At 45.2% G+C, this 11,764-nt stretch overlaps 1 protein-coding gene and 1 long non-coding RNA gene across 2 annotated transcripts; one reads left to right on the top strand and one right to left on the bottom strand.

The window, feature by feature from the left end:
- Nucleotides 1-294: 294 nt before the first annotated feature.
- On the bottom strand, nt 295-7,055 carry SIVA1 (SIVA1 apoptosis inducing factor). Its single transcript, XM_053360078.1, has 4 exons — nt 6,831-7,055; nt 2,506-2,697; nt 1,652-1,808; nt 295-538 (listed from the first exon to the last, which is right to left on the bottom strand). Exons 1-4 carry the CDS (start codon nt 6,946-6,948, stop codon nt 481-483), a joined length of 525 nt encoding a protein of 174 aa, XP_053216053.1. The 5' UTR covers nt 6,949-7,055; the 3' UTR covers nt 295-480.
- Nucleotides 7,056-7,097: 42 nt separating this feature from the next.
- On the top strand, nt 7,098-9,820 carry LOC128398890 (uncharacterized). The gene is made up of 2 exons (XR_008327184.1): nt 7,098-7,172; nt 8,220-9,820. It is a non-coding gene; the product is annotated as an uncharacterized LOC128398890 (long non-coding RNA).
- The last annotated feature ends 1,944 nt before the right edge of the window (nt 9,821-11,764 follow it).

The raw sequence follows: 11,764 nt of genomic DNA, 5'->3' as shown, positions 1-11,764 counted from the left end.
TTGAATCAAATTCTGACCACCTCAAAGTTTAGGGCCATGGGAAGATGCTTTATTCAGTCAGATTACTGGCCCCTGTAGTTCACTTTTGTCTACACTGTCTGGCAACAGTTGTCCATTTGTCTCAGCCCTATCTAAAGAAGCAACGGATCAAACCAGACTCCGCATCTGAAGAATGAGCTCTCCCTCGAGTTTCAGCCCTCTATTACATTGCTTTTCTAAGGAATTGAATAAAACTCTTCCGCCTTATCAGAACAGATGCCAGCAAGGCTAGCCAAATGCACCCTCCATGAGAGATAATATAAAAAGTTTATTCTATTAAAATTAGTTATAGAAATATACACTATTTATAAAGCGGCACCACAATGTCACAGTAGCAAGACGGAGGGTAGGGCGGGAATTGTCCGGCTATTTAAACAAAACAAGTTCCTTTACAGATCCTGGAGATAATTATGTCCTTAAAACTTAGTCATTTCAAGCATTTTAGTCCTCAAACATGGAGCAGCCATTGCAAAGTATTCGCTCGCCAACGTCATTGGACCTAGAAGAAAGAAGGTAACAGGCAATTCAGTGCATCTTTCGGTTCTGTACAGTTTAGGAAGAGAACACCAGCTCCACCTCTACCACATGCAAGGAAGTTGTGAGGCTGAATAAATTAAGCTGTGGGGGAAGCCGAAAAAACCAAAGAATCACCTTGCTGGATTAAATCGAGGCCCACACCAGAATAACCTGTACACGCAGGATGTATTTAGCTACGGTGGGAAACTGCTTTAAGAGATGTAGGTGGGCAGGTGTAAGCGTGAACTCCTGCAACAAATTAAACAATGGCACAGTTCTCATGCAATGCTAAGCCATACAATGGCTAGGCACGACTAAGCAAAGTGTATGGATACTCATAGGAACGTCATAAGCCTGCTTCACTCCTCCCCTGCTTAGCTCCAGGGAGATCAGCAACAGCAGGAACAGATAGTGTGTGGGTATTTGGAGGTGGGGGGAAAATCATTCAAACTCATTCATGCTTACTCGTGGTTCAATTTCATGTTGGCTGCAGGGGAGCTTATTTATGTATATTCTTTTCCTCCCAAAGCAGCCCAGGCTGGGAAGCCTCCCTATTCGGCCCACGAGGCTCTTGATGCCAAAGCCAAGCCCATCTCTTGCCCTTTACCTGTGGGCCAGGTAAAGGCTTGCTGCCTGGCAGAAGTGGATTTTGCACACAGTGCTAAACAGCTGGTTGTCAGTGCTTGCAACGGCCTGTGCCTTTGCTCGCAAGTTTGATTTGCCACACTGTTAAAATAGCCTGGAAGGGCTGGGGACTTGGCTCACTAGTGGCTGGAAGTGGTTCTCCAGCCCCGCTCCAGGACATGAGAAAATTTCCGATGCCAATATTTGCAGGGAGTTCTGCTAAGCTAGACTGCCTTTCCCTCTCCTCAATTTTCTTAATTACCTAGGTTCAAACTACAATCCAAGGTTCAAAGGCCACTGCATTTATGACACAATGGGCCAATGCTTCCTTACAGCTTTTGGCATATGTCCCACTCCAAACCAATTTTGCGGGGAATGCTATTACTAACCAGTTTGCTACATTCAGCATGCAGTGTGTCCCAAACCAACTGAAGGAAGTTTTAACTCATGCCTAGTCCGCACGGACACTTACTCTGTAACAGAACACAAGGAGCAAGCAACTACATGGCAACAGCTGCAGAGTTTGCTGCAATTGTGGCATATGTGCCGATCGCACTGAGAGCAAGTTTCTTTGACGTCAACTGTTCTTATGCATGAGGAGCAGGCTGTGGAAATGCATTCCGGCAGAGCTGTGTAGAAACATACAGACCGTATGTTAGAATAGATTTCAGCATCAAGTGTCAGAAAAAGCACCCATTTCAGAAAGCAGATGGCAATCTTCAAGCCATCTACGTAGAATTGTAGAGTTGTAAGGGACCCTGAGGATCATCAAGTCCAAGGTTCTGCAATGCCAAAATCTAAACTAGATGGTACATATGGAATCCTATTGAGCTGCTCTGAAGGGAGGAATTGTGCCTGCTGTTCTTCACAGAAATGCCGCAGACCACCTGAATATGCCCTGTGAGCCTCAGTTTGCTCCCTACGCCACACAAATATCAAGGCTTACAGTTCCTCCCTTCAGAGAAGCCCAACTGGAGCAAGTCAATTGCTCTATACAGTGGTACCTCGGGTTAAGTACTTAATTCATTCCGGAGGTCCGTACTTAACCTGAAACTGTTCTTAACCTGAAGCACCACTTTAGCTAATGGGGCCTCCTGCTGCTGCCATGCCGCTGGAGCACGATTTCTGTTCTCATCCTGAAGCAAAGTTCTTAACCTGAGCACTATTTCTGGGTTAGCGGAGTCTGTAACCTGAAGCGTATGTAACCCGAGGTACCACTGTACATGCATATCACAGTTACACCAAACTTTGCAAACCAATAGAAGAAAAGCAAACAGAAAAAGAATCCGCTGCACAGGTACTTGACAGCCGGCTAAATTTACTTACCTGTTTCTCTTGCACAGGGCTGTAGAAGTTTTCCATCCTGCCCAATTAACATTTGTCCGCTGCAACTAAGCCGAGAGCAAGCTTCTGGTCTGCTTGCAAGCAGCTCTGGAGACTGTGCTGCCACCGCGCTACCATTCCACGTGTTATCCATGTATGCCTGGGCACCCCTGAAGAGCAGCTGTTTCGTTTTCTCTGCAAAAAAGGACAAGGTGGGAATGGTAACGGAAAACTATCTCGAACTGGTTTCCCACTCCACTGAATATCATCTTCCCCAAGAAAGAAAGAAGTCTGCTGTATCAGATTATGACATGCTCTCCTACCCAGAAAAGGGCTTCCATTTCAGAGGAAAGCAAAGAACACAGCTGCCCATCTGGTTCAGCAAAAGAGGAGCCCATCTAGTTCAGCAAAGTTTATGGGAGTTGCCCAGACACCAAGGACTGAATCCAGAACCTGGCATGTTCTTAGATGTCACAGTCATGCGTGATGATAATCCAAGCAAGTAATAACTACCAGCAGTAAGGATCTTCTCCCAAATTTCTTAAACATTTCCATCCCCTCCCCCAAAGCAATTCAGCAACGGTTTTTAGTTCTGTCAGGAGAGCATTCAGACTCTTGATCACAGGGTCGTAGGTTTGAGCCCAACATTAGGCAAAAGTGTCCTGCATTCTTCTTTGGCGACCCACTCATAGCCAAGTAAGATTGTCTTCCAAAGCAGGGTTTTGGCAGTGAGTCCATAAGTGACTGTGGAGGCCAGTTCTGGATCCACACATTCTTCCACAGTGGGGACATAGGTTTCCGGGCGGGAGTTGATCATGGTGAGGGTTTGCAAAGTATGCCTTCCTCTTAGCACATTTCTCCCTTTCGTCCTGAGTTTGAGTGTCTTCAAAGCCCATGACACCTTTGGTTTTGACCTTTAAAGCTATATGCGGCCTAGGACCCACATACCTACGCGACCGCCTCTCCTGGTATGCCCCACGGAGGACCTTAAGGTCCACAAATGACAACATTTTTGAGGTCCCAAGTCACAAGGTGGTTAGGTTGGTCTTAACTAGGGCCAGGGCCTTTTCAGTACTGGCCCCAACTTGGTGGAACGCTCTGTCACAAGAGACTAGGGCCGTGCAGGACTTGACATCTTTCTGCAGGGCCTGCAAGACAGAGCTGTTCTGCCTGGCCTTTGGTTTGGACTCAGTCTGACCCTTATGTTTCCCTCCCCTTTATGGTTTTGACTTTTAAAATGAGGCTGCGTTCTGAATTGCATTTTAACCTGTATTTTAAATTGTTCTTTTTCTTTTTTCTTATTATGTTTTTACTGAAATTTTATTGGCGCTAGCCGCCCTGAGCACGGCTCTGGCCGGGGTATAAATAAAAAATATTATTATTATTATTATTATTATTATTTGGCAAAGTCTGTTCTCCAATTGGAGCACTTGCAGGGTCGTAAGTTCAAGCCCAACATGGGGCAAAAGTGTCCTCCATTGCAGGGGGTAGGACTAAATGACCCTTGTGGTCCCTTCTAACTTTAAAATTCTATGATCACATCATAGGAGGAAAGGAAGGCTGCTTCTTTATGCTACCTACAGATCCCTTGCTAGGTTCCAAGAATGTGAAGTAGCTCACAACTTGCCCAGATGGCAACAACCCAAGTAACAGACCCTACTTTCCCAATACTGTAACCCCATCAGAATTCAATCCCCCATTATGAGAACACCAGTCCACATTTCAGTCAGTGCTCATTACTCACAGGATAAAGCACTGACCCCAGATTCCTCTCACACAGGAACAAAAACAAACATACGCAACTCATCTGCACTTTGTATTTTATCAACTTAATATAACACAAACTCTTACAACCACCAGTTGTTACTTAAAGTCAAGGGTTTTTTTTTAATGTCCAAGCAACAGCTTATACAGTAATAAGAACCTGATTTCCCAACATGCATTGCATTCTTAGATTTAAACGTGTAATAGATATACCAGCTTTGACATTTAAAGGTTTTTATGTTGCACAGATCCCTGCAGCTGTGTTAGTTGTGGCACAAAGAACACTGTGGCAAAATTAGGGCATAGGAAATGCGGCATAGGGTGAAAATGAGGGGGAGAGACAGAATATTTGTGTACAGTGAGGGCAGGAGGATATATGCACCTTCCACCAGATGCATGGCCATGCATTCATGTGCACAAAAGCAAAGCTGTGTGGTTTCACACACAAAAGCACACCAATGTGTGATGTAGATAAAGACACATAAATAAACATGCAAATAAAAAGAAAGCGAGGTACAATGGAGATCAAACCAAATTAATTAGCAAGGGGCTGGAAATCTTAAAATCACACTGCAGAATGTAACCAGGATTAAAGTTAGAGAGTGCAATGCAGAGTGGCTCTGCAGCAGGAGTCACCAACTTCGGGGGGACCTTGGGCACCACACACACACACTTGCAATCAAGTACACAACTTCTTCTATTGGTTAAAACAGAATGCTTCTTTCAAGTCTAACTTCAAAGTGGAGCGGCAACCACAGCTTCATGACAATGTTTATTTCTATCCATTTCAATTTGCATGTGGTTTCCAAAGCCAGGGGAACTAGGCTGTCACAGCCTCCCCAGCAACTGCTTGTGCTTCCTTGACAGGTTAAAGAGAGAAAAAAATTATCTCTGCTCCTTTGCTGAGTAGTACTTTAATCCTATTTCCCTCTTGTAAAAAGGCCCTGTTTACAGAACCTGATTCAGCATCCACAAAAGATGCAAGGCAAGCAGCACAATAGCATTACCTAAGCGCTAGTGCCCCCAAGGGAGGATTTTGGGGTAGAAGTCCAGAGCACCAAGGTAGCAGTCAGGAATCTCCCTCCCAAAACACAGCAGAGCTGGTCCGCCATGTGTTTCATCACACGATGCCCATTCCTATCCTAAAGAGGTGAAGGCAGTTAAGAGAAGTCTGGAGTGTAAAAATCGCTGAACTGTACCAGTTGCCGCATCAAGCAGTTGGTCCCTTACCTTTCCCGCCCCGACCTGGCCGCCACAGTGATCCATGCGACGGTCACCTCCAGGCTTGACTACTGTAATTCGCTCTACGCGGGGCTGCCCTTGAAGCTGTCCCAGAAACTCCAGCGGGTGCAGAATGCTGCAGCGAGGCTCCTCACGGGGTCTCTGCCATGGGAGCATATTCACCCAGTGCTTTTCCAGCTGCACTGGCTCCCGGTGGAGTACAGGGTCAGGTTCAAGGTGCTAGTTTTGACCTTTAAAGCCCTTCACGGCCTAGGACCCTTGTACCTACGGGACCGCCTCTCCTGGTATGCCCCACGGAGGACCTTAAGGTCCATAAATAACAACACCCTAGTGGTCCCAGGCCCTAAGGAAGTTAGATTGGCTTCAACCAGAGCCAGGGCCTTTTCAACTCTGGCTCCGGCCTGGTGGAACGCTCTGTCTCATGAGACCAGGGCCCTGCAGGATCTGATTTCTTTCCGCAGGGCCTGTAAGACAGAGTTGTTCCACCTGGCCTTTGGCTTGGAGTCAATTTGATTCCCTCCCCCTCTTTCTTTTTTCTTTTTCCTTTCTCCTCCTGTGACGAGGCTGCATTTTAATATTTTAATGTTTCAGTATTTTAATTGTTGTATTTTAATCTTGTTTTTAAGCTGTATTCATTAAACTCATTTTTATTATTGTTAGCCGCCCTGAGCCCAGCCTTGGCTGGGGAGGGCGGGGTATAAATAAAATGTATTATTATTATTATTACCACTAATTCCTGGGCGCGTGCAGAGTGCTCTCCTTTCATAAGAAAAAGCAGACAGGTTCGAGGTCAAGCACCTCTATGCTTAGAAATGCTGGGAGGCAGGGCGAAGGGGGGTGTCTCTGCTTCAAGGGAGAACCCACTGATCCCTGGACATGTGTAGAAATAAAGACCAAGCATGCTTAGTTAGGCTGTGCGCTTAGCAGGGAAAGGCTGAGAGGTGCAGAGGAGAGGGAGGAAATCTCTTCAAACAACGCCCTCCAGGGAAGAACCACTGCCCCTGGGCATGTGCAGAGTGTTTTCCCTTCAGAGGAAACAAACACCAGACAGGCTTGAGCTGCGTGCTTAGCAAAGGCTGGGAGATGTGGAGACGGAGGAATCTCCCCCTTCCACAATAAAAGGGGCTTTGCTCCATTCTGCTCCTTCCCCCACCCCCACCCCGCTGAAGCGTCCAGTTCTCGCGAGAGTATGAACTCAGTTCTCGCGAGAGCGAAACACTGGTCAAGCAACAGCGCCCTTGACCAAAGTTTCGTCCTCGCGAGAACACGGCTCCGAGACCCTCCCTCGCGCCCAACCGCCGCCGCCGCCTCCTCCTCCTCACCGAAGACCTCGCGCCGGTAGCGCTCGCCCTGGACGCCCTGGCTCAGCTCCCTCAGCCTCACGCGGGTCTTCAGCTGCACCGGGGAAGAGTCCCCGAACGGGCAGGGGCGCTTCGGCATCCCCTTCCCCTCACGTCACGCGCCGAAGGAGACCAGCGGAACCAAAAGACGCTGCCTTGCTCTTTATGTAGCTGGCTGGGCCCTCCCGCGCGGGAAAATAGCAGCTGCAGCGGCGACGCAACACAAACTTCGTTCGGATCTCGCCGCCACGCACCCCGCCTACTACTACGTCACGCGGTGTGTCAGCCAGTAAGGAAGGACGCAGAGCGGCGTTGAAAGCACAGGTAGGCGGGGCAGTGGGCGGGATTTCTGACAGGGTGTGTGGGCGGGGCTGAAAGCAGGGTCCCTCCTACGACAGGAACCGTAGCCCTGATGTCACCGCTAGGGGGTGGTGCCGAGGCTCTTCCGTGTAGGTAAGTCGTACTGTTGCCATATATATATATATATTTGTAAACCGTTTTCTGGCTTTTCTTACAATCAAACGCTGAATAAATGCTTATGAAATAAAAATTTCTATTTCATTAATAAAATGAAAAATAAAATAATAAAATAAAAATTTCAATGTCATTGGGCTTGGCTTGTTGCGTTGCTGATTTCGTGAGATGGTCAATTAATTAAAGGGCGCAGCTGCGCGCAGCTGAGAAGAACCTCACCAAGGAGCTTGCTCTTCAAAATGTTGCAGCAAGAAAGTAACTATCCCCAAACGCATTTTCCTCCTTTCTTAAACCATCTTCTCCTGCACTTATTTCTCTGCGTGCTCATGAGCTCACAAGGGCACAGAGTGGTTTCTAACTGCCCCCTCCTTTCTTTCAAATTAAGAACCTAGATTGAGGTTCCATTTGCAACCCCTTCTTCAACATGCATACCAGGGCAGGGGTAAGTGGCCAGTAAATTGTACACCTTTGAAAACTATACAGAAACGCCAACTGGTGCAAGGCACAATAGCTAAATCTGGAATCTCTGCCAGATCTGGGGAGCACCTTGCCCCTCCCAATCTTCATTTATTTTACAAATTTTGTTGGGCTTTTTTCTTGTATTTTGGGGAACTCAGCAGGGAACACATGGGCCCAGTGGCATATTTCTTAGGAAACCGGGGGGGGGGGGGAATTGAGGCTGGTGCTTTGCCTTCCTCTTGGAAAGGGTATTGACTGGTGAGCTTGAGGGGTGTGGGTAGCACAGCATAACCAGGTATGGAGTCAGGTTGTTGGTCTTCACCTGCAAAGCATTCCCTATGATGGGCAGTGAAAGTGTGCCAGGTGGCAGCCACTTCACATTCTCTGGCATCCTGCTGCTCCTGAAGTTTCTGGAGTTCAGTGGCTTTATTTTTGCAGGAGCAGAATTATCCTGGCAGGAACTTTGGAGAGCTGAGGACTGAAGCCCCAGATATGTTGCTCTAATGACTGTAGGAGGATTGCGCCGCTCTGCCTTCTCATTATTTTATGTCTTCCTAGATCCTCTTCCTCTGCTGTCTTCTTTTGGCTGTCTACCACAAACGCCAATCACTACTAACCTGATGACAGACAGTTTGAGGTGGTACCCATGACATTCTTAGTTTTCCAAATGTGCCCTTGGGTTCTAAAAGGCTGGCGCTAAGATTATTTAATGAAACCAGCAACATGGAACATACATTTTACCAATGTTAAAAGATCTCCCATCTGTTTAAGGTACAATTCAGGATTCTGTTTTTTCTTTAAAACACAGTAGGTAGTAGATTAGATCAAGGACTAGCTGCTCCACATTACAGACTGTAGCACATATATTTTTATACTGGCAAGGCATTTGTATACTGGGGTAAACTATTTTCAGGTGTGGTTTTACTGATATTTTATGCTGCTTAGTTGTTACTGTTACAATATTGTGATTTATATTATGTGTTGTTTTGCATGATTGTTTATTGGTTACTAGCTACCCTGAACTCAAGATGGGAGGAAGGCCAGGATCTAAGAAACTTGAGTAAAGAAATATGGACCTGCCCAGTCATTAAGATCTCCTTCAGAGATTAAGGGCCTTTGCTGTGGATTTGCCCAGCTGTAGAACCCTTTCCCCAAAGAGGTTTCAGCTGAGCTTTTGGGACCAGGTTAAAAGAGTTTCACTGACCTCTTTCTTCTACCACACACACAAACCAAGTTGATGTAAAAGCCAGAACTGCCCCTTGGACATACATTAGCTAATTTGCCACAGATTCTCATGAACAGCAGTGGAATATTGATCAAGATTTTCTGTGAATGCAAAAGAAGACTCAAGAGACCAAATTCTTACTCTTGTAAGGCTTTATAAAGCAAAGGAAAGAGCTGTAAGATAAAAGTGTACAGCCCTATTGACCATATACAAAAATAAATCAAGAGAACACTTCTAGTGCATCTGTTGAACTGTGTGCACCCAGCTAGTATCAGTAAGTGTGATATAGAGCATCATAAAAGTGTTATGCATGGAACCTGACCTTTTTACTGTAGTCCTTGCTGTGATGCACAATTAAGACATTTTCACTGTCTTGCCATGCTGTCCTCAACCCTATTAATTCAACCGTACCAATTTGCTTCAGGTTATGAATATTAAATGTAACCTGTGAAACTAATTATAAATAAATTTCAAGTGAATGTTCAATATAATATTTAACAGGATACCGTCAAGAGAGTAGCATGCATTGTACAGAAACACATTTCTTGTGCTGCTTTGAATCACTGTGCACTGTAACATGATTCCCTAATAAATAAAAATAAATTGAATTTTATTCAGTGCTATTATTTACTGAGAACAGATTGCAATTAAAATAACTTAATAACATTCCTCATAGATTAGTTAAAACAGAATAAGGCTACAGAACAAAAGGTCAACTGTGATTTAGTGCAAACTAAAAAACCTGATGTCATTGGGCATGATGTGCTAGTGAGTTCTTCCATGCCAGCTCCACTGAAGTGAATGTGATTTATCAAAGTTCCTGCAGAGCTCACATTAATTTCACTGGATGTTGCATGGGAACACTTCCCAGTAGGCTGTGGTTCATGTTGCCCCAGGTTAGGCTGCTCAAGTGACACAAAATTTGGAAAGAGTTTAAGCATCCTATATTGCAAGACTGCAGCAGCTTTCTTCTGCAGCCGGCTTTCCATATAACAAATAGTCATCTATTGAGGATGTACTAGCTCTGGATAGTCTATTGCAATCAGGAGATTGGACAAGATGGCCTACAAGGACCCCTCCTCCTCTTACAATTCTGTATGCATCTTGTTAGTAGTGTAAAAAAAATATGTCACATGGGCAAAGATAATGGACAACAGTGCCATTTCAAATTACAAAGCAGTAAGCAAGCCACAAGGTGCAGAAAGCCAGTCACTCCTAAGTGATTATAGAGCAAAGCTTGATAACTGCAAGGCAAAAGGCCACTTTGGTGGACTTTGTCCAAATGCATATACACCAAGGCACCATGGCTTGAGGGAAGAATTCTTGGGCTATTTGTGACAGCAACGAAAACTGACTTGGCAGTGGTCCTCCTGTCAATTAAAAGCGCTTTTACAAATTATTTAACAAAACATTTAAGTCTCAAAGTGAAGTCAACATAATCTGAGTCAGAAAGTTAGTCTTCTCAAAAGGGTGAGGCCCACCGTGATTCTCATAAAAACATACAAAAATTATTCCAGAGCAGTCTGTTGCAGCAAACACAAAGAACCCCTTGGCACCTTAAAGACTAACAAGTGTATCATTGAGTGCGGGCTAGAGCCTACTTTGTCGACATGAGGTAGGTAAGCAAGTATTACCTGCCATGTTACAACTGGCAAAACTAAGGCAGAGATAAGGACTAGGATCCAGAGTTGTAAAACACTGTCCACAAGGTTTTTCAGCTCTCCTGGCAGCAGCCTCCGTGAGAGGATGCTACCAAAAGGAAAAATTAAGAGACACCTTTGTGCAAGCGCACACACTACTCTGGATCCCAGGAAAGGCATTGGTCACAGTCCAACCCACCAAAGCTCATTGCTTTTCACTGGGCTTAGGCGTGCTTAGTTCAGTGTTGAAGTGTAACCATTAACTAATAAGCAGAAGGCAGTGAGAGTCAATGCAGTGCTCTCTGTTCCTGAGTGTCTATTAGTTATGAATAAACTATAACCTCCATTTCCAAGCTGTCCAAGGCAATGGTATTGCAAGGGGCAGGGGCCACAATCCCCCACAATAAAAACAATTCAGGAGCACCCAGTTGCAACACACCTTGGCTGCTTTCTTTTAAAACTTGTTCATTGCGTAATGGTAGACCTTCTGAGCTTCAATAAGGTCAGAATCACAATATTTAGGATCTGTATAGCCCTTTCTAGGGTTCAAGGCACTTCACAGGCAATATCTAGTTTTAATCCCTGAAACAACCTTGTAAGGCAAGTATCCTCTATGGTACGGATGGATGGATAGAGGCTGACGCAACCTTTGCTACTGGAAGCAGTGACCTTAAAAGTGCATCCAGACCAACATTCACCATTATGTAATTCCTGCTTGGCACTTCATTGCCCCACAACACACTCATATTCATGGGGAACATGTGGTTGCAGTGGCACAATTAATCTTTTTTTTTTTTTAATGGAGGCAAGTAGCAACAGATCCAAGCCCTAGGCTCTCATGGATAACTACACAGAATAAATAAAAAAAACCACACTGCTATTCTGCATGAACCAAAAGGATTCCTCCTTCATACACACTGCTTATTTTGCTGGGATTGGAGACATTCATTATATTTAAAAGAATTGCTCCACAGTCCATAACAGCACAGCTCCATAGAAAAAAGCACTGTCATTCTGTACTCATTATTTGAAAGGCTGAGGAGGAGCCGCTCTAGTTAACTTGTTTTAAGAACATAAGAAGAGCCCCCTGGCTGAAGCAAGTGACCTATCTAGTCCAG

The sequence above is a fragment of the Podarcis raffonei genome, chromosome 1, assembly GCF_027172205.1.
Source record: "Podarcis raffonei isolate rPodRaf1 chromosome 1, rPodRaf1.pri, whole genome shotgun sequence".
Lineage (NCBI taxonomy): Eukaryota > Metazoa > Chordata > Lepidosauria > Squamata > Lacertidae > Podarcis > Podarcis raffonei.
Note: the sequence above shows the minus strand (reverse complement) of the source record. Positions and strands in the feature narration are given on the sequence as shown.